A 26358-nucleotide genomic window follows, 5' to 3' on the forward strand; every position below is an offset into this window, starting at 1 on the left:
CAATAGGCTATGACAGCAGTCAGACATTCTACATCCTTCAAGTGTTGAAAATAAATTGTTTCTTTTCACACAGAGGAGACAGAGATTACTAAAGTGTAACATGACTGAAAACTCTCAGAAAATGGTCTCCTTGAAGAATAATTTGCTTTTTGAGTTTCTTTTAAAGAAACACCCATCCACCAATGTATATTATTTTAATTATTTAAAAAATAATATAGAATATGGTAACCCTAAAAAAGATTTCTGGATATTAGTACAGTAATATCTAATAACTATGAGACAATCCAGTTATTGTGTATCATTTTTATTTACAGACCTGGAGGGGAGTAACATATATACTTAAAAGCAGAATTTGGCAATGCTTACTACATCTTAGCTACTTCTGACAAAGGGTCAAATTTGCAGGCTTCACTGAGAGGAAATTTCCACTGAAATATGGGATTTTTTTTTTTCAGAGTAAGGACTGTAGAATTTGATCCTACATAACCGGACATAGCATATAATGAAACAACTTCTCTTTTCATTTTGTATGTCAACATGTGATTTACTCTTCAATTTTCAGACCATTTGCCTCTGTAAAAGCTAATTATGAGATACACTAATACAAACAGAAGGAACTCACTCATCATACTGCCCCAGTATTTTAAAGCTACATCCAAAATATCCTTTATGATCAGTTACATTAAAGGTATGATTTTATTTCTGTGTGTGTGTATGTATTGTATAATCTTGTGATTTTAAATTCTTAACACTTTCAATAAACTTACCTTGCAGCAGAAAATTAAATAAAACTTAATACATTTAAGATCATTCAGACTACAGTATTTATACTTTCCTGTTGTAGATATCACTAGCAATAGTGATTAAATCTAGTAATCTCTGAGTTACTCAACCTAAAACGTATCCATTTAAATTAATATTTTATTGCCCAAAAAGCTTACATTTGACTTCTTAAAATAGATATATGCAAAAAAGCTTAATCATCAAAGAGCCATAAAGCTATATTGAATCAAGAAAACGTATTTTTTTAAAAGAAGAGATGTACATTTTGACTCATTAATTCCCTTTCAACCTTTGTATAGATGTGTCTTTTCAACTATCCACAAAGGACATAAATGAACATTTCCCAGCTCAGGTACCAGAGAAACAACTGGATTCAGGGGTAAATCTCAAAGTCCATGTAATTTTGTATAAATCAACACCACAGATTTTAAATGTTAAAATGAGTCTAACAAAAGGTAATCCTTGTATACTTCCTGAATTGTCTATCCTTTGTCTTCTCATCACTTATACTTCCGCAGCTCATGAGCTGATCAATGTTTTAATCCTTTTTTCATTTTAAGAACTGTGCTAAGAATATGTAAGAATGGATTTTCTTTCCATGCAATGATGTGTATACAGTATTTCATATTAACACAGACATATTTGAGTATATACTTGCACATATACGTAATGCACATTCAGTCTGTGTATTAACATGTTTGTATTATACATGTATCTGTATATTCTATGCAATGATTTATATTAACATATATAACATATATAAACTCTAAAAATATGGTGATGTTTTTCAAGTGGCCACATTTATCAGCAATTCTGGATATGGGAAAACTCATATTTGTGTAAAGACTGAAGGTAGTTAGTGTAACTATTCACTATGCGTGTGTACTTACAAAGTTGCATATCTAATACTGTAGACATAAGTTTAGAGGCTTGGCTAAGGAAATTTAGAAAATCTTGTGTTTTGATACACATTAATATTTAATATGGGCTTGATTTACCATGAGTAACTTTTAGTGTAAACTCTATTGTAAAACTAGAGTAATGCAGTGGTGAATCAGGCCCTATATAGCTATTTAGAAGGATGTTCAACACGTAGTTTCATGGTGCTTTTCTCTATCTACAGTGCATGTATGTTTGTATTAAATGAAGAAAAGGATTAATTCTTCAACAGCCTCTGTATAAAAAAAATTGTGCATAAACTAATGTGTTTTTTTTCCTGATTGAACTTTATATGCCATTCTCCATTTTGACTGAAACAGTGAAATAACTAGCATGTTGCCTCTCTGAAGCCGAAAGCAATTTCCTTTTCTAATTTTAGTTATGCAAAGCCTATGGGCATCATCAGCATTTAGTAATTAGTTTTATAATTACTGCTGTTTTGCTCACTGTCATTCAATTTTTCTTACAACATGGTCTGGGATTGAAACATCCCACATCCACAGCTGTGTAAATTGCCATCCATTTATAAGACAAAAAAAGTAACATTCCAAATACATCATTATTCAGTCAAGAATGTGTTACTGGTACTTTGGTGATGCTTTGAGTACATAAGCTGCCCACTAAAATACTAAGAGAAATATAATTTGAATATTTAGCAAATGCTTCTAACAACATGTGAATCTGGGACACCTGAATTAGAAGTAAAAAGAATTCCCATTAAACAATGTTCTTGTATATAATGGACACTGATAAATGCATCTACTATAACCAAGGCAAGGTCTTTTTTGCTTAGGGTTAAAAATTCAGGTACTGTATTGAAAAGTACATCTGAAAAGTAGACAAACTTTGATTTACTGAATACTAGCGTGCAGTCATTATTCTTTCAAGAATTCATACTCTGACAGCTAAACACATAGTCATGCAAACATAAGATGAGATATTGATGTAGTGTAGATAGCAGAAGCAAAGCTGATGTTACTAAATAGCATATTTCCTTGACTAATGAAAAAAAATTAATTTAAAATTCTAAATATATGGATGTGTTTTGGTACAAGATGTAGCTTTAAATCCACTGGAAAAGCCAACACTCCATCTTAATACTGCAGTGCTCCAGTACAATTAGAGCAAGTAACTTTTAGAAATAAAACATTAATCCATCAATTTGTAAAGATTGAGAAGTAAATAGTTAACTGAGGTTAAATGCTATATTTTGTAACTATAATGACTACAAAGTTTTTCCTGTTGGCTGGCAGTAGCTGTAGTCTTTAGAATGTCAGCTTAATTTAAAGAATGTATTTCAATGAGTGTGAGAGTTTCCTCCTAAAGAAGAATTACCTTGAACAGAAAACAAAGGTTCCCTCAGCATTGGGTAGATGGTAAAGCATCAATGGAAATGGGTGGAATTGCACTTAATAGGAAAATAAGTGACCTAAATTAGAATATAGACCAGGGGTCGGCAACCTTTCAGAAGTGGTGTGCCAAGTCTTCATTTATTCACTCTAATTTAAGATTTCGCGTGCCAGTAATACATTTTAACATTTTTAGGTCTTTTTCTATAAGTCTATAATATATAACTAAACTATTGTTGTATGCAAAGTAAATAAGGTTTTTAAAATGTTTAAGAAGCTTCATTTAAAATTAAATTAAAATGCAGAGCCCCCCGGACCGGTGGCCAGGACCCAGGCAGTGTGAGTGCCACCGAAAATCAGCTCACGTGCTGCCTTCGGCACGTGTGCCATAGGTTGCCTACCCCTGATATAGACTATGATCAGGAATGAGATAGATCACTAGCAGCAACTCCCCCGTTACAAGTAAAAAGAATTCAAATAATAAGGCAGTCCCTTCTATTTTATTTCATTTTTAGCTTTGCTCAACTAGGAGGAGACAGTTGCTAATAAATATAAAGATATCATACAGAAAGGAGAAGACTATACCTAGCACACTGATGCTCTGAATGAGTGCAGCAGAGGTGCCCTCTCGTAGAGGACAATTTATGCTGAACCCTTTTAGAAAAAGATGTTTGCAACACTGTTCTCCATTCTGTAACATTGTTAACTGCCTCAGACACGTCTACAGGGACTCCTTTTCAGACAGTGTACCTCTGCCACAGCTGGTCAAAAACACAGGAACAAATTTTGCAAGTGTTCATGAGAAAATTGTCTTTTTTCCCCCAATCAAAAAATGAACATTTGGAAAATTCTGATGGGGTCTAATCTCTGCCCTACCTTCAACATGGGCAACAGCAGAAAAGCTTCTGTGTAGTCCAAAATGTAAAATTTTGGTCACCTACATAAAGTGTTGTTGTTTTTTAAGGGCTTTGCCTAGACTCTAGAGAGGCATCATCAGTGTTCGGGGCAACAAAATCCTCTCTGTCACTCAGAAACAAGGCTCAGGCACCTGCAGCTGCTCCTACAATCCTTAGGCCAGTAGCTACATTCGGCTCCACTCCATTCCCCACAAACCATTCCGTTTGTGCCCCATTATCACCACCCATTATGCCATGCACCATAAACCCCACAGTACACTCCTATGAACAGAACTGTTACATAATCAACCATCAAAGATCACAGGAAGTTGCAGAGCCCCACCATAATGTGTCCACTTCCTGCCTCTCCCTGTCCTTTCCTAGTGCAGCAGAACCACAGCACTGGAACCTCCTATGGACAATGAGTTGCACAGGTATTTGGCCCTTAGGGGTCACTTCTGTCATGAGGTCCCTGACAACTGCATGAAGTATGCCTTTGAAGGGCTGATACTAGACTCCATGCCAACTCCAATATAAAGGTTTTTGGTCATCTTAGAAGTGTGGATCTCCATATTCTTTTTGGTGTGATGGCAGAACTCTGCAAGGTAATATTGTTTGGGCAAAAATGGGTGTTTTAGGCACAAAAAAAAAAATCCTATTCTAGTATTTTAAAAAGACAGAGTAAATGTAGTGCATGCAATTTATAAGTAAAAAGGAATAATTTCCATTATTGCAGATGTGCAGCCAATAGGCATTGTCAGACTAGATGCGACTAGTCCAATCTTTCAGAGGTACTGGAGATCCAAATGCAAAATCTAAGGCTATGTCTACACAGAAACTATGCACCCGTGGCTGACCAGTGCCAGCCAAATTGGGCTCACGGGGGGTTGGGCTGTGGGGCTGTTTCACTGCTGTGTAGACTTCTGGGCTCAGGCTGGAGTCGACTCTAGGACCCTGCGAGGTGGGAGGGTCCCAGAGCTTGGGATCCAGCCCAAGCTGGGAAGTCTACAGAGTAATGAAACAGCCCTGTAGCCCAACCCTGGTGAGCCCGAGCTGGCTCGCACAAGCCAGCCATGGGTGTGTGGTTCCTCTGTCGACGTACCATAAAACACAGTGATACTATGTGAATTTGTGACACTTCTGCCCCCAGGACATTTTAGGTCAATTAATGGTTTACCCTGGACCATATATATAGTTTTGTCAGCTCTGAGATATATTAATATTGTTATTGAAATATTACAGAGAACACACCTGAGTGAAAATAGTTTATACAGAATATGAGAAAAGTTGTAGTATTTTGTGATATGGTGTATCATTCAGTTAGGTGAAAAGAATGTTACACAGCATGCCTTTCAGTTATTTGAATGACATGCTATATAATGCTTCTCAAATCACTACTAAATGTTCTCTTTTATTGCTCAGAAATATTATACACCTCTACCCCGATATAACGAACCCGATATAACACGAATTCGGATATAACGCGGTAAAGCAGTGCTCCGGGGGGGCAGGGCTGCACACTCCGGTGGATCAAAGCAAGTTCGCTATAACGCGGTAAGATTTTTTGGCTCCCAAGGACCACATTATATCGAGGTAGAGGTGTATTACTGAATAACTGGTATATCTTTGTTAGTATCTTGTACTATATTCAGTGTAACTACAATTCATTCAGACAACTGTCTAATCTGCGGATGCAGTTGTTGAGCTAATTGGTTGCAAATGCAGGTTCAAATAACTGTGTTGACAATTTTGCACCCACAATTGTAGAAGCGACTTTTAAAAGTCTGGACCTAAATTTCAAAAGAACATAAAAAATCATTTGTGTACTTCAGAAGTAACCAATATCTCTGGGAAATGTATACCATTTTCACAGTAAAATAAAAATACAACATTCATTATGAAAGGAGTGCTGTCCAATGGGTAAAGCAGGGAACTGGAAGTTAAAACCACTACGTTCTGTTCTCATCTCTGCCACTGACTTGCCAGGTCGCCCTAGGAAAGCTGCTTAAATAACATTTGCAAAGTGCTTTCAAAACTTCAGACTACAGCGTTTATAGAAGTGCAAAGAATTAATATTGCATGTTCAGAAAGACTCTCCATTCATAAAATATTCCTGCCCATATGTCTGAAAGCTAATGAAGGTCTCCCAAGTCTTATGGAGGATGATATAAAAAGTGTGAAAAATAACACCTAACATGGATCTGATGACTCTTGGGGCATCTTTTTAAGGCAAATTTTTGGGGAAAATTAATCCAAGACCTTACAACTTCACCAATATTTAGTGGTTATCAGAAACATGCATTTCTTCCCATTTTAATTGTTAATGACTATTAATCCCAACTGTTCTGACAGTCAAAGGTTACAAAAAGGAATAAATTAGCATTATTGTCAATCATTACATACAGAAGAATAATTAACTCAGTATGTTTATTTATCTACTTTTGCTACTTGATTAAATGAATGATTGATGACAGGTTCCTTGTTTTCTTTTCTTCCTTTTTGTCAGTATAAATGATCAGTATGAAACTAAACGGAGGCATTAAAATGAAATAATTAGTAGCATAAAATACACAGCAACTTGTGTTGGGAAGCTTTCAACTTTCTTTTTGCTATATTGTAATCTAGTAAAATCCATTTATTTACAGATCAATATTGTTGGCAGCCATAATTTATAATCATGCCATTCCCTTCTCTCTCGGTGACCTCCTAATACTGTATATTAATATTCAGGGCTGTTTTATTTTAAAAGTAGATTTTATAAACTTCACACAAGATATCCTTGTATAGGGAAATTATCTGACTGGAGAGGACCTCTCTGGTTTTGTTTGGGTATCCCAGACCCAACAGTTTCCAAAGAAGCAAGTCATCTATATGAGAAATGATGCTGTCATGCCGCCTGGAGTGGCTCATGACTGAGTGCCTATCTCAGGGCAGACACCCCAAAGAGTGGAATATTCTAAAATTAGATCTCACCAACACAGTACCACATGTGAACTCGCAAAGTACTACAATACTTTTATAATGCAGCCACAAATAGTCCCCTTAGACACTCCAGTCTATCTTGTGACCCAGGCTGGACTATGTCATAAAGGGTCACTTACATCAAAAATCATAAATATTCCAGGTTATTCCCAGTCCCAAGAGATCAGTCACTCACCTAGACTGAGTTGCCTCCTAGATCTCACATCAAAGACAATGTGGTAGACAATTCTAGAGTTAACTAACTAAAGGTTTGTTAGCTAAGAAAAAAAAAAGATAGTTATTGAGAGGTTAAAGCAGGTAAAAGATATGTACAGGTGAGTCACAAGTCTATAATTCCAAATGGTAGCAGAGATGTAATAATCTACCAGTTTCCCAAAAATCTCTCAGGGCTACCCAGAATAATTCTTGGGGTCTGTCTCTTCTCATTCAGTTGTTCTGCCCTGTTAGAATCCAAACAGTCCAGAGATGCAGGATCTTTCCCTAAATCTATATTTATAGCTTCTTCTCACAGAAAAACTGATGGGGTCACCACCCAGGTGGGCTCTTTCTTTGATTGGTGGAGAGACAGAAGTGCATTTAGAGTCTTTACAGAAGAGTGAAAACAATGCATGTAACATCCCATTAGTTTTCATGAAGTTTAAACACCACATACATTCTTATTCATTTAATAATCATTTCAATCTATACTAATACACAAGTGAATTTGCCTGGGGCTTTGGCATGAGCTGGCAACTGGCCTGCCAGTGTCACTGATACAGAACAACCTTGATGGAAGGTTGCGGTTATGATCAACACAGCACCTACCACTAGCAGAGTGGATCACAGAGATCATTTTGAATCTCAGGTTTTATTAACTGGTTCATACACGTCGGATCCAAACAAAACAAGGTCTAATGACCTGCTGTCTCTTTCTGTAGGGCAGAAAAGAATTAGAGTTAACCCTAAAATCTCTGTTTGTCTTGGGCCCATGATCCCAATCCTCAGAGGTAAGACCAAGAGGTGCAGTAAAAAGCTTCTCCTGACCTGGGAACAGATCACTGTATGGAAAATGAAAGGAAAAGAAACAAAGAAATTGAGAAGATATCCTGAGTAAGCTAGGGGGAAGGACCCAGGAGATTGAGGAGATGGCTTTCCATATGGATGAAAAAAGTAGCGTGAGATCTTACTCCAAAAGCAAGTCCACAAAGGAAAAGGATTGAAAGGCTGAAACCTTTCTGCTTGCTTAAGGAATGAGAAGTAAAATTTACTTTTAGGAATACAAACAAAAGAAAGTTATCACCCTCCTAAGTGTGAAGAAGTGACTTTTTCCTGAAGAACAGGGCTTAGGCCTCTTGCCTGTTGCTCAACAAGTAAAAGCTGGTTGTGTTCAGATTTTCTCCTCCAAAACCTGGTTAGATTTAGCAGCTAGGGAAAACTCACTGATTCACTCAAGTACTTCATAGGCCAAGGGAAACTTTTGAGGGGATGAAGATGGATTATTAAGGTCCCTTATCTATTATTTCTCAAACTCCGTCTCTTGTAGAGCCTCTCCCACAGTGGGTGAGCGTCTCTCCCCTATTAGCAAGCTGAGCATCTAGTTTTGCCTGCTCCACTCCAGACATTGTTTCTACCACTGCCTCACTCCACTGATGTAGTGAGGGTCTCTCTCAGTGAGAACCAAAAAACCCTGCTTAAGATGCCCACAGGAAATCACTAATATGAGGGCTCAAATTAGCACTTTCTTTCTTTTTTTTTTTTTTTTTTTTGATTTATCTGGGCTAGAGACAAAATCGCAGCCAGTCAAAGCTATTGAAATTGCCTACCTGTGTGCTGTTCTGCATGAGGCAGGAATCAAACTGGAGAAACAGGAGAGGGAGCCCTAAAGATCAAGATAAGCCTGGATAGACATTGGTTGTCATCCTGCCTGTATGTACAAGTAAATGTTATTTTATTATGGAATTTTGTAAATAAACCAACATGTTGCCATTTATTATTTACATAGCACTATAGGCATGCTTAATGTTTTACAGAAACAGATAAAGAGTTTACAATCTAAGGGCCCAAATCTGCAAATGTAAACTACCTGGCACAGTGTTTGCTACCATGGTCATGCCAATTAAAGCAATCTTGTTTTTCCTTAAATAATACACAGATAACAGGGGGTGCTTCCTGGGCCTATGCCCTGGCCTGGCCCTCCGCCTGCACTCTGCTCCCCAACCCCTCACCTCACCTGGGGCTCGGCTCCCGGCTGTTTGCCCCACTTCCCGGTCGCTGGCCCCGTACTCGGGGCCCTGCACCAGGCCTCTGCTTTTGGCCCCGCATTTGGGGTCCTAGCTGCTGGCCACTGCCGGGGGCTCTGCTCCTGGCCCCACGCCCACCCCCAGCTGTGGCCTCAGCCCCCTTACCAGTCTGGGTCCCCCCCTTCCCAGAGACACAGCCCTCCTCTCAGCCTCAGCAGGGAGAGGGGGGAAGAGGAGAGGCAGACAGGGGTACGGGGGCTGGCTTTCAGCATCCCCACTACTAAAAATGTTCCAGTGCCACTGAGTGCCCATTCTTCAAAAAGAAATGCAGAAAAACTGGAAAGGTTTCAGAAAAGAACTACAAGAATAATTAGAGTTCTGGAAATTATTCTTTACAGTGAGAGATTAAGAAGAAGCTCAATTTATTTAGTTTATTGAAGAGAAGGTTAAGAGGATCATGATACCTATACGGGGAAGAGATTTCTGACAGTAGACAGCTCCTTAGTCTAGCAGAAAAAAGGCATAACAAGATACGTTTGGAAGCTGAAGCTTAACAAATTCTGACTACAAATATGGCACTCTTTTTTTTCCCCACAGAGAGAGTAATTAACCACTGGAACAACTTGCCTAGGGACTTAGTTGATTCTCCACCACTTAAATTCCTTAAATCAAGACTAGATCTATTTCTAAAAGATAAGCTATAGCTAAAACAGAAGTTATGGGCTTGAGGTAGCAATTACTGGTTGAGGTTTTATGGCCTGTGTTATGCAGCAGGTCAGACTAGATGGTCAGAATGGTCCCTTTTGGCTTTAAAAACTATGAATCTATAAATATGGCATAATAAATGATACAACTTGGTCCATATATTTACTAAACTGGCTATCTGAGAAACAGATTGCAACAGCAAAACTTTGCCACTGCTCCTTTCAGTTCCTTTTTGCTGAATATACCCAGAGGCTGTTAAGTAAAATTTACCAAAGAAAACTTCACTTTGAAGTCCTTAGAACACCACAATGTGGCAACAGAACAAGAAGAGTAAAAAAGGCAGAGAAAGAGGCATAAAAGCCAATGAACAGGATGGGAAGAATAAACAAAAAGACTCAACTAAGGAGTAAAAAACAGAAAAGGAACTAAGTAATACATAAGAGACAAATAAAAGGGAAGGATTAAAAAGGAGGCAGGATGGATAAACATTAAAGAACCAAGTGAACAGGACACTGCTCTAGCCTATAGAAAAACAACAACTAAAACCAGCATTTTTTTCATCTACAAAAAAGGACAGTTAAAAGTATTTAAAATTTGTCAACAAAAAGAAGGGAGATGCCTTCTTAGAGTGGCTGGCCCTTGGACTTGAAATGACATTTGGACCTCATCACACAATACATCTGGTCTTATTTCCTTGCGACTTTTTTTTGGTCTATTTAGACAGTGTAACGTCTATTGACACTGCATTTTTGCAATGATACTTAAAAGACTGGCCTTGGCCTATAAAATCTTTAATAACGAGTAGACAGATTTTAATTTTTTTTCGATATACCTATTCAAGCTAATATAACAGGGAGATTTATTATGAAATGGATTTATCAATATTTCCTTCACTTGATAATCTCATTATCTATTCAGAGTGTTAATATGAATTGTTGTTTGCAGTGTAGTTGCAGCCACGTTAGTCCCAGGACATTGGAGAGACAAGGTGGGTGAGGTAATATCTTTTATTGGACCAGCTTCCGTTGGTGAAAGAGTGATTTTCGAGCTACAAAGAGCTCTTCTTCAGGTTCACCTCACCCACCTTGTCTCTCTGCTAACCCAAATAGCATTCCAAAAAATCTGATCTCTTCATATAAGGAACACATTAAATTTCATAGTGAAATGCTGACTAAATGCAGTAGTCCCATTAAGGTAGTCTTCTTGCTAAGCAGAGGACTTGGAGTCATGGGATTAGGGTGCTATTCCCAGTTCTCCCACAGATCTGTTGTGTGATATTGGGTGTGTCACTCTCAACCAATTTTTGAATTTTGCTCAGCACCTAGCAGCTGCCATTAGGACGTCAGATTACTAAAAAAGTTAAGCATTCAAACTGCTGAACACTTTTGAAAATGTAGCCACTGATTTTTGTTGCCAGAATAGGAGTTGAGATCTTCTGAAATTTGGCCCCAATTGTGGTGCTGAGCTCTTTGGAAAATCTGGCCCTAAACCTATACATGCCTTAGTTACTCCATTAGAAATGTCAGCATAGTTCAGCTTCATCCAAAGGATGACCAACAGATGGCATTCATAGCAATTCACATTTGAAAGACAACAGATAATGAAGAGTTGTTCTGATACTCCTAGGAATTTCATATTTATTCTTAAAACCAGAATTTCATAATTTTTGCTAATCCTCTAAGTGTGTGTAATGGCTTCCTATAAAGTTTTATAAAGATTGCTTCCTGAAGTTTTATAAAGATTGCTAGAAGTCTTCTACTTTCACCTTTTAATAGATGGGAATTGCCTGTATTCATAAAAAATTAACAATAATATATACTCATGATCCTTCTAATGATGATGAATACTGCCTTTAGTACTTTCCCAGATGATGAAATGTGGCATGCAATTTTGCACATTCATGTGACACCAACCCATGGGGACCAAAAGCCATAGTTTTCATTAGATACAAATGTAACCAGAAGTGACAAGTTGCCTATGCTTCTGTAGAAGCATTCAACTAACAGTAAGAGTGAATCATACAGGCAGACATGCTCATCCATCAAAAATAAGACAAGGGCTTTCTAATGTATAATCCCGAGTATGAGTAAGACTATGGCACAACTAGGGTTAAGTAATTTATGAATGATTTGTCTTTTTTCCTTACCCAGAAAGAGAAATGATGGTAATCTGAGTTTTATACGGATCTTGGTAAATCTAAATTATAAAGTCATTTATGAGGGGTGTTCTTTAATTACAGAAAGCTAATGACAACAGTCTTTGCTGATCTCTGTAATGTCCTGGGAAGGACTTAAATACAGAATGAGAATACAATGAATCCATAGTTATTTTTTACTTTATATCCCAGATTGAAATGGGAGACCCACAAGAGCACAGGAATTTGGTGGAAACTCAGTTTCCTCCCCCCAGCTTCACAGTGAAATATTAGCAGAAATTAAGCTATGTCGATATTGTGGTCAAACCATGTAACTTGACTACCCTACTCTTTCCTTTTGACCACAGGTATCCAATATAATAATTAGACAAGAACAAGAATTACTAATAAATCCATGTGTTTCACACTTCATTGCCAGGGTTAGACTAGTACTTGTTCCAAATATCTAGATAGCCACTTCTGATGATTATAATAATATTACAGTTTCAATCATAGAATACAGGAAATACAAAGTCAGGTTTACATTTTTCACATAAAAATGCTTCTCTGCTTTAAACGCATGCTTAAATCTCATTGACTTTAATGGAACTTAAGCACGTGCTTAAATGCATTGCTGAATTGGGACCAGGGTACAAGAATGTCAAACACAATCACCTGGTCCCAGAACTCTTACGCCTTGTCTACACTGCTACTTTACAGCGTTGCAACTTTCTCACTCAGGGGTGTGAAAATACACCCCCCATGAGCGCTGCAAGTTTCAGCGCTGTAAGCAGTGTAGACAGTGCACCAGCGCTGGGAGCCGCGCTTCCAGTGCTGGTAGTTATTCCCCTCGTGGAGGTGGTTTTTTTACAGCGCTTGGGGAGCTCTCTCCCAGTGCTGGTACCACAATTACACAGCCATGTTAAAGCGCTGCCGCAGCAGTGCTTTAACGTTGCTAGTGAAGACGTGCCCTTACTCATATAAGTCATCCCAGTGATGTAAACAGGGCTTATCACATGAATGTTGCAGGAATCAGCTTTTATTGAGCATCTGTCCAAATACTTCATCATAAGAGTGGTAGTATTAGAAGAAGCTTTTGCTCTGCTTAGAAAAGGTGAGAATGAATGAAATGAGCAAAGGTTAAAGTTCAAGTATTTTCCCCAAATATGGCAGCTTACAGATATCAACCATCTTTTTTTCACTTTACATGTGAAAACAATGCAACAGTGATTTACTTTTGTCCCATTTTACGTTACTAAAAAGCAAAAATGCAAAACAAGCATCTTTGGGACATAGGACTTTTTGCACCCTTTAATTGACAAATCCCTTCCTGTCCATTATTTTAAAATATTACATAGAATAGGCAACAAATACATAATTTAAGATGTTAATGTTTTTAAAAAGAAAAAAGTTCACATAATGTGGAAAAACTAATAATAAATCATGTGAAAACATTTTATTAAAAGGATGAGGAAAAAGAAAAAGGGCTCATATTGTGCCACTGACATTTAAGCAGAACTTCTTTTTGGAATCAATAGGGAGTTCTCCTTGAACATGACATAACACGATATAACCCCAAAAAATTAACTTAAATTTAATCTGAACATTCCTTCTGACTTATTTACGCATCTTCTCCAAGGTTGGAGCCTATGCAGTTGTCAATACCTACTCAGCCACTATTGCATCTTTGTCAATGTTCTCAACTATGGATCGCAGATACAGGTGTCTATCTCCTCTCTGTTGAAATTGTGACAGTAGATATTTATCTCATGAGTGAAAACTGACAATGAGATAGGATTGGATGAGCTAAAATTATTAAAATATTAGTTCAGATGTTGAAGGAGCTGAAGCTAAGATTCAGGAGCAGCTCTTATTTTATTTAAGTGTAGTTATTTCCTTCTTTCTACTCTTCTTTTTCTTTTTAATTTTTAAAATTCTTCACCACTTGGTTTTTACCATCAAGGCTGCATTGAGAATTCAAGAGTTCCAGCTGTGACATATAGAAAAAAACACTGGCACTCAAAAAGGAAGATGGAGTAAAGGTTAAGGACTGAATAACAGAGGAAGAAACTATGCATAGCTAGTGTGATAGTGAGAGGCCAAAATACAAATCCATGGGTAAACAAAATAAATTGCAGTAAAGGACTTTAGAAAGACCACGAAGAAGTAAAAGTTGTGATTGGTTGGCCATATCACAATAAGAGAAGAAAGAAGGAAGATGAATTGTAGCTGCAATAGAACAGAGACGAGCACAGTAAGGGCTGGCAGTGATAAAGACGATCTACAATACCCAGTCACATTTTCTATGTCCTTATTCTTGTGTATAAGGGCCGTTTGGCTGCTCTGATTAAATGTATCTCTTTAGTTGTAAGATGATGGTTTAGCAACATTTAACCCTTAAAATACTGACACTGGATTGACTATATGTTTGCAATAACATTAATATGTTATCAGCTACAGTAAACGTTTTCTGTCTCAGCACAAGTGATGGATAGAGTTAGTGATTCAACTAAAGGAGGACATGTAAATTTAGCATCATTCTACGGTTTTAACTAGGAGGGGACTGGAAGGATCAGGAAAGTGATAATGTTAGTGAGATCCTTCATCTCCTGGGCCAGTGTCACACAGGACTGATCAAAAATCATTACCAACTACTGACTGCTCAGCAGCTTATGGAAAATGTGTTTGTGATTTTAGCTCATTTCCTAGTTAACATATATCCACAGCACCAACATCATCATAACTGACACCCCCATTGTCAGTCTCAGCACGGCGCCCAAAGACCGAAAGGACATGGAAATAGAACTACCTTCTCACATATTTATCCCATTACAGAAATAATGGTATGTTCCTATGGTGCTGTCAGTTTGGGTTGCCTCACATTAAAGATGCACAGCAGAAATAGAAAAGGGCATGAAAGTCTGGAAATGAAAAGAGGGAATATGATTAAGTTATATAATATAAATGGTATAGAGAAGGGTAACTCCCACAACGTAAGAAAAAGAGGAAGCCTTAAATTAAGAGGAAAAAAGTAAAATGGATAAATTGGATTTAAAAAAAAATTGTCTATGAAACTCACTGTCACTGGATATTGAGACAAATAATTTGGACAACATTGTATCATAATAGGGGTATTGTGAAACTATACCAACCAAGGTAAAGCAATGGGAGACATTCTTCTCCCAGACATACAGAGGTAGCATGACCACCAATACACCCTCTTGCAGGTTGCAGCTTACTTCCAGCAGCTGACCAATGTGTAGGGGTAGAAGAATCATCGCCTTGTCCATACCTCTCTGTACTCACAAGGGAGCAAGGAGATAGCAGTACCTGCTCTCCCTAATGTGCAGGGGCTGCAATTCTGCCTGGAAGGCTCCTTCAGCTCCCTTTCCCCTGATCCTTGCCCACTTTCTTCACCCATATAAGGGCCAGGAATAATCTGGCCTTTACTGATTATCAGAAACTGTTTTAGATACTTATGGGCCTAATTCTCAGTTACACTAATGCCTCATTAGGTTTGTAGGGTACAGCTACACTGTGATAAAAGACCCATGGAACAGCCATGACTCAGGCTCTCAGGATCCAGGCTATAAAATTGTAGTGTAGACTTTCAGGCTCAGGCTGGAGACTGGCAGGGGTGCTGGAACTAGGGGTGCTGGGAATGCAGCAGCACCCCGTGGCTTGAAGTGGTTTCCATCATATACAGAATTTACAGTTTTGTTCAATGGCTCTCAGCACTCCAACTATAAAAATTGTTCTAAGGCCACTGGAGCCAGGCTCTGAGAGTCAGAAACGGGAGGGTCTCAGAGCTCAGGCTCTAGCCCAAGCACAAATAGCTACACTACAATTTTTAGCCCCACTGCCGGAGCCCTGCGAATTGAGTCAGCTGACCCAAGCCCTGAGACATTGTGCTGCAGGGGTTTTATACCAATGTAGACATGCCCATAGAAGTTAAGGCTAGAAGGGATTAGATCATCTAGTCTGATCTCCTGTATGACAGGCCATTAACTTTCACCCAGTTACCCGTGCATTGAACCCAATAAGCTATCTTTGACCAAAGCATACATTTTATAGCTAATGCATATCTTCCAAAAAGGAATCCAGTCTTGATTTGAAGACATCAAGAGATAGAGTATCTGCCTCTCCTCTGGGTAATTTGTTCCAATTGTTAATGATCCACACTGATAAAAATTTGCACCTATTTTCTAATTTGAATTTCTCTGGCTGCAGCTTCTAGCCATTGGTTCTTATTGTGCCTTTCTCTGCTAGATTAAAGAGCCCATTAGTACCTTGTATGAGCTCCCAGTGAAGGTACTTTTACACTGTAATCAAGTCACCTCTTATTCTGCTTTTTGAGAAGCTAAACAGAACCACTAAAGCAGAATGGGATTTAGCTAAAGTTTTCCTCTTTCTTGATTTTGGAATTATGGCTTTTTAGTCACCTACTAAGCTCTTTTTAACGAACTTCTAATTTTCTTTCACATTTTTCTGCTTAAATTTTTCCTCCCAAACACCTTCACTCAATTATCCTTACCTTAGGGAAATTAGCCCTTTTGAAGAACCAAATACATATTTTACTGGTTGGAATTGGTTTGCCCATATTAAATGTAACTGGATTATTGTCACTGGTCCCTAGACAACCACCAATTTCCAGTTCAATGGTCAATTTATGTTTATCCATCATAATGAGATCCCATATAGTTACTTCTTGTTTGGTACAATAACTTTTATGTTATGTTATGTTAGAAAATTATCATCTATAATTTTTAGAAACTCTAATGATATTTTTCTACTGGAGCATGATACTTCCAACATGCATCTGCCAAACTAAAGTTCTCCATAATAACATAGTTTTTCTTCCCACACATCACAGACTGGTCTTTAAAATATAATTCATCTTGTTCTCTGGTTTGATTCGGTGGTCTCTATACTCCCATTTAAACAGGTTTTTAACTGGGCATAAATAACACACACTCATACTAAAGCACTTTTTAACACTGTCAGAGCTGAATAAAGTGGCCCTAGTGTAAATGAAAATCAGGCTCTTGCGTGCATGCATAAGAAAAGCATCTACAACCTTGGTAGAATAGAATTACATTGGCTTTCAATTCTCCTCCTGAACAGCACAAAGTTTAAAAAAAAAAAAACCCACTGAGGGGGAGCCATGCAGAAAGCAACATGGTAAGAGCAAAGAGACATTGGTGTATGGTGTGGGGAAGCTTTTCCTGTCTTCTTCTCTTCTGTTCAGCTGATAAAATACTTCAGTCTCTAGTACTATTAACTCATTGTCTTTCAAGATCCATAAAGAGAGACAAAGGTGGGTGAGGTAATATATTTTATTACCATAAATTCACTTTTAAATGGGTTGAGAAAGTCTTCCAAAGAGACTTCAGAAAGGAGACAATTTGTTATCCTCTACAAAAAAATTTACACCTATCTAATATAAAAATAGTAAGAAAAGTGTACTTTAATCAAAACATAGGTACACCCTACGACATTATTAGTTTTTGCTTTCTCTTACAAAGAATTCAAAAACAGTCACTGGAGTACACTGGATTTATATTGCTCATCCCAGAGTTCACTAATTTGACAAGATGTCTAATTTTCAACATATATTTTTTACTTTATTCATGCTGAGAGGTGCTTATTTTTTAAAATTTCAGCACAGTGGTCTGAAGAAAAGAGGCAGTTTCACTTCGAAAAAATTAATTTGAAAAATAAAGGTACACACTTATCTGTCCCAAGGTGCCATTTTTTTAAATAGACCTAAGTTTGACCATAGGATGTCCCATTTTCACATTATGACTCCAATCTGGCAACTATTTAGATACTTGTTCAATTTTACTATCATGAGTAGTCTTGTATTATAACTTGTATTTATATATATTAAAAAAAAATGTGTGTATCACATTTAGAAATGAGAGAAAGGTATGGCTCAGCATTAAAATTTTACACCAAGTTAGGAAAAACAATCATTCTTTGCTCTTACTAATGGATTATCCTGATTTTCTCAGGACTGTAGAAATTAAGTAACAATGAATTAATTATTACAGACTACATTTTACCACCATACATGCTTGTCACTGAAAAGTGACTCAAGAGGTCTGTTTTGGGCTGAAACACTTAGATGATGACATTTGAGTTTGTTCCAAACTGCCAAATATTCTTAACTCCAGATCACAGATCAGTAAGATTATCCTGTTTCAGACTGAGGAATGCCAAAAGGAGGTGTAATCAAGCTAAAGTGGCATTCTTCATGCATCATGCCACTGATTCAGTTACCATCATTTGAAAACAGTTTAACTGAAGGCCATTTCACACCTTAGCTGGAATTATTCATTCACCTGGCTAATGGTAATAGGTAGGCTGCTTCTGTTTGTAAAAATATATATCAAAATGTAAATATTCCAGTTCAAAAACCTACAACCAATTCGTCACCATTTGAGATCCTGGATAATCCCATAATTAATTCTGTTTCATAAAAAGATAGATATGTCACAAACTTGTGCTACATATTCCAGTTCCTATAGGTCATGCTATTCAAAAAGAAATTGTACGCATGGCCTTATGCATGCACTTGAATCTCCAAAGAAAAAAGCAACACCCAGCATGAACAAAGTCCGATTTCTATCTAATGAATAATTTGATGTCATCTTGGGAACTGGCCAGTGATAAGGATAACAAAAATGGGCACGTATTATACGTTGTGAATAGCATGTGCAAGTGAAAAGAACAAAAGTGGGGGTTTTTTTTTCTTCAAAAGTATCAGAAAGGGTTTTCCATATTCTGGCAAGTGACAGGCATGCTGGTCAAGTGGAAGAGTTAACATCCATAATTTATTTGGCTGTGAAATATTAGAAGAGTAGCACTGATGTGGCAGAAAGTTTGCCAAAAAAAAAACCCAGATATGCAACATGATTTTACTTCAACAAAACACATTTTACATACCGCAAAATGTTGCATTCCTTGATGCATGTTTTTTAAAAGATTCTCAATGACAACAAATATAACTTCTTGGAAAGTTGCACACACAAGTTCATGGTCTTTCGTATATTTGTGATACTGTTGGTTACACTTGGGGGAAACATCCAGAATCTTGGAGTAATTTCTCAGACAACCCATTGGGCATTTTGTCTTTCAGTAGAAATATAAATGGGATTCATAAAATGCTATCCCAAGACAGCAAGATGATTCTTAGAATTTTAGGTCACAAAAACATTATGTAGCCTGTTGTGTCTTTGGCAGCCAGAATGCACAAAATAATTTAAGTATTGTCCCAGATAAGGTCCCAGTTATTGGTTAAACACTGACCACATGTTATGGAAAAACAGATGTGTAACCCCTCCTACAGATAGATCAAAACTGTTAGAATATACGTTTGTGATACTGAGGAATTTGCTAACAGTTGTTCTGTTTTACTCATGAACAGACACCCACTGAATATTGGGGTTTAAGTAAAGACAGTATTATTTTGCCCTAAAAACTATATGGTTCAGTATATACTGTATATACAAGTATCTTGCTTATTCTTTGATTTCTATTGTCTATAAATGGATGTTTTATTTTATATATTTGTGTACATATTTATTGCCTGTCATAAGGACACTCCTCCTGATTTTAAGAATTTTAATATTTAAAGTCCACTACTGCAAAACATATAAATTATTGCTTACCATGGCTAATATTCCCAAGTAACAAGGTCTTAAACAACAGGCCAGAAAAACCTGACTGAAATTTCCTATATTAGAAAGACAGAAAATTTATCTAGTTTCAGCAAATGTCAAATCAGTGGCTATTGCTTTTAAGATTAATAAAAGATATAATGGTTTCTAGACAGCCTCTAAACAAAGATTACTGTGAATGGAGAAGTGATTTACCAATAGTTACCGCAATGAAATTTCTTTAAAGGTTACAATCATCAGTTATTTAGCTGAACACTGCTGAGAACGGCTGGTCATTTTTTGAATAATGCATAATGTTCATTGTAGACTTGATCTGTATTATAACAATACAGATATTTCTAAAATAATGGAGAAAACTATCTGTTACTTTCCAATTGCTTAACGTATCATTTCCATGAAGTAATTGACTCTGGAAATATTACACAGCAACACCTAAGTGTTCTTTTTGCAACCGCAACTTGGAATAATGTATACAAAATGAGCATAAGAAAACAAACTCATCAACCTTTACAGACTTTTAAGAAAAGCTGTGATGAATACAGGGCAGAGTAAAGGACCTTTCTGAAATACTAAATTAAAATGATTAAATTGCTGTACATAATCGAGGACAAATTTAAAACCAAGCTTTGAAATTTAATTATTAACATGAACAGACCATCACATTTGAAGGGGGGGGGGGAAAAGCAGTCGCCTACACAGTGTAAGTACTTCTCATATAATTTTCCAAACGCCTTTAGGGTCTATTCAAGAAATTGCTTGGGGACACACGAAGTACAATGTCTTGCGTTTTATTGTAGGATTATGAACCACACTTCATATGATGCTGCAGGCTATTTATGAGAGCTTGTTTATCCATATGAACTTCTTCAAGGGCAGCAGAAAAAGACCTTAATAAATGAAAATGAATTTCTTTTGATGTAATTTCACGAATGTTTGATCGGAATGCGTAACAGGTTTATGTTCAAGGAGAACTAGTGAAGTAATAAAATATACATGCAATGTACAGTTGAACCTGCTTATAATGAATTCACATATAATGAAACACTATTTACTAGTACAGTGAAGTAGAGTGAAAGCTCCACATTATTTCAAGGCACTGCAATGTGTAAAATAAAATCCTACTTAGTAATAGTGAACTTCCACTTAAAAAAAAAAGGACTTCTTCTAAAATTGCAGAAGTAGAGCCTCCAATTGGGTGGAGACACAGCATTAAAATGTTTCATTCTGCTTTTCTGTAGGCAGAGGCGTGGGTGAACCTGAGCCAGAGCGCTTATACTGAAATATGTTCCTGTCTGACAGTGACCAGTGTTCAAATACATTTTTTTATTCCAAAACAGGACACTGAAAAAGGAGAGTGTATACTATGAAAACTTACACAAGATTTTTTAAACCATGACCCACAGACCTGAAGAAATCAGCCATTCTGTATGACAGGAGAGCCTGTAATAGCATTGTATTCTGTATCACTGGAGAGAGAGCCTGTAACAGCATTGTGTAGGGCTGCATGTGTTATTTCAACAGGTAGATTACAGATGCAACAGACAACAATAACCCACTTACTTTACATCACTACTGTAACAGCCTTACTGTATTTAGCAGCTATCCCAGTGCATGAGAACACATACTTTTCAGAATGAAAGAATATGAGAGTAACACTTGCATATTTTTGATATCACAAGCATGATGATAACTAGTCATATTCTTATACTTTGAATGATGCCATTTCCATTCTTTCAGGAAAAATATTACATGGCAGATGGTATAAATGGACATATATGAATAGGGACAAATACATGTATGATCCCTAGATCATTAGTCTGAAAGTCCGTTGTTTTTTGCCCTCCCTGTCTACCTCCTTCCAGTGTAAAATTATGACATTTTTCATCTAATATTCTTTCTTCTAGCAAGAAGGGCAACTGAAAGCTGCCTACATAGCCAATGCTAATATCAATATTAATATCAATACTAATAGTCAGCTGTCAAGTGCTGACCTACAAAGTCAGAGATTCCTATCTGTCCCTTAGAGGTGGCCACTTCTGATGCCTCCAACTACATACAGCCTTATACCATATAGTCCAGTCCAGTGTTTCAAGTGTATAACTAATGACAACAGATAGAAATGAAGAGTTGATGATATCCTGCTCAATCTAGAATACGTCTCCTCTAAAACATAAAAATTAATAGCCAAAATAAAACAGAATGAAATTCAGTTCTGCCAAAGGCAGACCAGAGATCTAACAACCACGTTTTTAAAGGCTTTCAGTATTTCTAACTTCATTAAAAATTGTTACATTAATTATAACAGAAAGGGAGATCACACTTATCTGCCTGAGAAAAGGTAGGATTTAAAGATGACACTAAAAATGTCAGTCTTAAAAGATTATACACATCACCCGAAACACTGTACAAGACGGATTTACATATATGGGTTCTAAAGTAAGGCTAACAGCCCCTGGGCTTGGGTGTTCCAATGGGTACACAGGTCAGAAATACCCATTTTATTTATCTAACTGCTCATTTGAACACACAGTTTAGATGCTCACATTTGAAACTAGGTCCATTTTGGCTAAATTTCTAACTACATTAGCTTAGAGGTCAAAATATTTTATGAATAAATGGTAAGAAAATAAATGAAATTCAGGTCTTCATTTTGGTGACCGACAAAATTTGAAGTGCTTGAATTTACTATTAACCTGAATTAAGTTTTTAATATACCATACAATAAATGACCCCAAGCCAAGAAATGTTACCATGCTCCATCCAAAATCATCTTTTTGTACACTATGAAAATAAACAAAAACACAATAACTGCAAATCACTTTACAACAAATCATTTAATCTCCATCTCCCAGAAACCTGCTATCATAGTTATACTGACAGTTTGTTTTTAAATAAAATATAAATAGAATAAGAGGTTTATTTCACCTTCACATGGTGTCTTTCTCATGCAGACCTCAGATTTCCACATTTGTATCCCTTTAAAGGATTTGATATGCAGGGAAAGAAGAAAGGATGATGGTAAAAATTTCAATTTAGATATTACTACAGGCTGCCACAATCCATACTAAACAATATTCTATTTTCATACCTTTTACTGATGTGTTGGGTGGAGGTCCTTCCATTCTCAAGTTCCACGGAGGATCCCCCTGATTAGCAAAGTCCCTCATTTTCAGATAGCTAATTGTAAGTCGGATGATGGATGCCTTGTCAAGCTGACTTGTAATGGCTGCAGGGAGCGGCAACAACTTTGCCAACTCGTAGAATTCAAAATTTTCCTTTCCCCGGCGAGAGCGAGCAGCATCTCGGGACTTTTCCTTTCGCAAGGCTTGTAAACTGAAACAAAAACAACAAAGGAGGACATTCATCAGTATTAGTGTTCTGTCACATTTAACCCTCTTGCTTTCATTGATGGGTTCCTATACAAATTACCAACATTTTCCAAATGCTGACATGTACAGATATGCAATTTTCAGGATATACTTCAACAATACTATGCTCTTTCAATATTTGAATACTAATGATGGTATTTTCCTTTCAGTAGTAGCAAACAAGTTAAGTAACCATTCTTAATTCAGTTCTGTCATCCTCTAAGCCTGACCGCCCTGACCACCAACCAGTCTCACCCATTCACAGGGCAGATGGATTTGCCAGGGGTTTCCCTGGATGGATTAAAAGGGCTCCTTAACCATCGTGACCAATCAGAGCCCAGCTTTGTGTCACGCTCTACCAAAGGTCATACCTCTGACTCTAAGAGTCCCTCTTATTAAGCCTCATTATGAGAAGCTGGGGGAAGAGCAAAGGGCCACTCACATTCTCCTCCCACCATCCATGTGCTTTGGGAGATGTCTTATCCAAACAGTTGTCCCTTATCCTTGGGATATTTGTATTGCCATTTAATTGTTTACTGTATGTTATTGTTATGTTGACTAGCCATTGCATTTTCTTTCTGTTCAGATCAAGCTAGAATCCTATTTGGGTTTCCACTAGCTCAAGCTTTTTATGTTGCAACGTTGGTGGGGACATGGTCTTTGCAGAAGGTAAATTTATTCAGCAGCTCTGGCTGGCACAGTAGGAAAGTAGGAGTAACTATTTCCCATAAATGTGGGATTCAATGTAGAGGCAGTGAAAGAACAACGTGAATAGGTGTGTGTGGAGGAATAGAAGGTGGAGAGATCACCCTGGCTTCTGCTCTCCAGCCCAATCATGGGCACTGGGGTGGCCGCTCCTGCATCTCCGGGTCCTGCTCTTGCCTCTGCCCCCCATATGAATATACAGTTACTGCCTCCCGATTGGTGTAGGTGTGCCCTGTCCCCACCCACTGCTGGGGAAGTGGCTGCCCAGAACCTGATTAGCTCTCAACTCCCAAACAATCAGCCAATGGGGAGGCAGTAACTGGAACTGGGTGGCATAAGGTCGTGTCAGAGGGGAAGTGCAGCTGAGCTGGGACTGAAGCATGGATACGGAGGCAGAAACAAAGTTCAGTCCCCACAATGTTTACTTTGCGCCCCTCTGCCCCACTCGTTCCACTGCCCCTGGTTCAATATGCAGCTCTGACCAAGAGACCCACTGGCAGAAACTGCCTGGAGTCTCTCTGTAGGGGCTCTAACCATCTCTATGGAGGTGGAGCATGGCTTGTGGTACATGCCTGGGTAAGCCGGATAGTATTTCTGCACAAGTACCCAGAATTTGGTTTTGACCTTGGTGTCTGCCATTCAGTATCACGTGTGGCTTATGTGTGGGCTGAGCAGTTACAATTACCCTTTGCTGGAAAGACTATGTTCATTGCCTTCCTTCATTTGTTTACATTCTTGTTTGTTTAATAATGATATGGCCATTTCCTTCTATTTCCAAACTAATTTGAATCTTTGAGAAGATTACTGGCCAATGGATGGGATTGAGGGGAAGCTGCAGAGGTGATATATCTTGATTTAAGTAAGGTTTTTACCACAGCTCCACATCACATTCTCATAAGTAAACAAGGGAAATGTGGTGTAAATGTAATTACTATAAGGTGGGTTCATAACCACTTAAACACTGTACACAAAGAGTAGTTACTGTCAAACTAGAAGGACACACATATTGGGGAACTGCAAGGACCTGTCATGGGTCCAGTATTATTTATACCATTTTCATTAATGACTTTGAAAGTGGAATGGAGAATATGCTTATAAAATCTGTGGAACTGGAAGGAGTTGCAAGCACTTTGAAGGACAGGATTAGAATTCAAAATTGATAAATTGGAGAATTGGTCTGAAATCAAAAAGATGAAATTCAATAAAGACAAGTGCATAGTACTTCACTTAGGAAAGCAAATTCAGCTGCACAAACACAAAATGGGAAATAACTGGCTAGGTGGTCATACTGCTGAAAAGGATCTGGGGGTTACAGTGGATCACAAATTGAATATGAGGTCAACAATGTGATGCAGTTGCAACAAAGGTTAATATTTGGAGGTGTATTACAGGAGCATTATATGTAAGATACAGGAGGTAATTGTCCCACTGTGCTTCGTGCTGGTGAGGCCTCAGCAGGAGTACTGTGTCCAATTCTGGGCGCCACACTTTAGGAAACATGGACAAATAGGAGAGAGTCCAGAGGAGAGCAACAAATATAATAAAAGATTTAGAAAACCTAACCTATGAGGAAAGGTTAAAAAAACTGTCCATGTTTAGTCTTGAGAAAAGAAGACTGAGGGAGGTCCTGATAATCTTCAAATATGCTAACAGTTGTTATAAAGAGGACAGTGATCAATTGTTCTCCATGTCCATTGAAGCATGGACAAGAAGTAATTGGCTCAATCTGCAGCAAAGGAGATTTAGGCTCAGTATTAGGAACAACTTTCTAAACTGGATAGTTAAATACTTGAATATACTCCCAAAGGTGTTTGTTGAATCCCCATAATTGAACATTTTTGAGAACAGGTTACACAAATAGCTGCCAGGATGGCCTAGATATACATGGTCTTGCTTCAGCATGGCATATGGGATGTACCACCATTCATTTCTCAGTCAAGAAGGAACTATGCCCAACTAGCTTGGCCATGGGCATACTCAAGCCCCAAGCCAAGCTTGAGCAGTCCAATAGAGCTGAGAGCATGCTCAGTTCTATTTTCAACAGCTGCACAACCTACTGTGAGTAGTGTCTAGTTTTGGTGAATCACATAGATGGGGCTTATTTTGTGGGTGGAGCTGAAGAGTACCACTACCCCTCTTACCCAATGTTACCCCTGGCTTTTTTGGTGAAACCCCTGAAAAACTGGTCAGATCCAGTTGCTTTACCCTGCTAAGGCACCACGATGCAGACAGAAAGCTGAGCTTTACTCTGATGTAGAGGAATCCTCAAGGGACATAAAGGTTCTGGTTACTCATTTTTTCACTTCATATAGGGGAGGAGGAGAGGTGAGGCTGGACCACGCAATACTCCAGGGGATACACTGAAGTGCTCCACCCTATGGAACTGCTCAATTTGGCACAAATTAGAACAATCCTTAAACTCCAAATTACACTGAGAGCCATTACAGGTTCCAGCAACTCCAGAGTTAGAGGAGCAGAAGAGTAATTGCCTGAAGTGCACTAAAAATAGTGGCCTGCTAAACCCAAGGTTATGAGTTCAATCCTTGAAGGGGCCACTTAGGGATCTGGGGCAAAAATCAGTACTTGGTCCTGCTAG

At 37.9% G+C, this 26358-nt stretch overlaps 1 protein-coding gene across 1 annotated transcript in view; it reads right to left on the minus strand.

Annotated features, from left to right (window-relative positions):
- NPAS3 (neuronal PAS domain protein 3) overlaps positions 1–23015 on the minus strand; it is a 564171-nt gene extending 541156 nt beyond the window's left edge. Inside the window, exon 1 of the mRNA XM_065403876.1 lies at positions 22778–23015. Coding sequence (XP_065259948.1) covers positions 22778–22856 — 79 coding nt within the window. The 5' untranslated portion in view covers positions 22857–23015. The remainder of the gene's footprint in view (positions 1–22777) is intronic.
- Between the last annotated feature and the right edge of the window lie 3343 nt (positions 23016–26358).

This window comes from Emys orbicularis, chromosome 4, assembly GCF_028017835.1.
Source record: "Emys orbicularis isolate rEmyOrb1 chromosome 4, rEmyOrb1.hap1, whole genome shotgun sequence".
Lineage (NCBI taxonomy): Eukaryota > Metazoa > Chordata > Testudines > Emydidae > Emys > Emys orbicularis.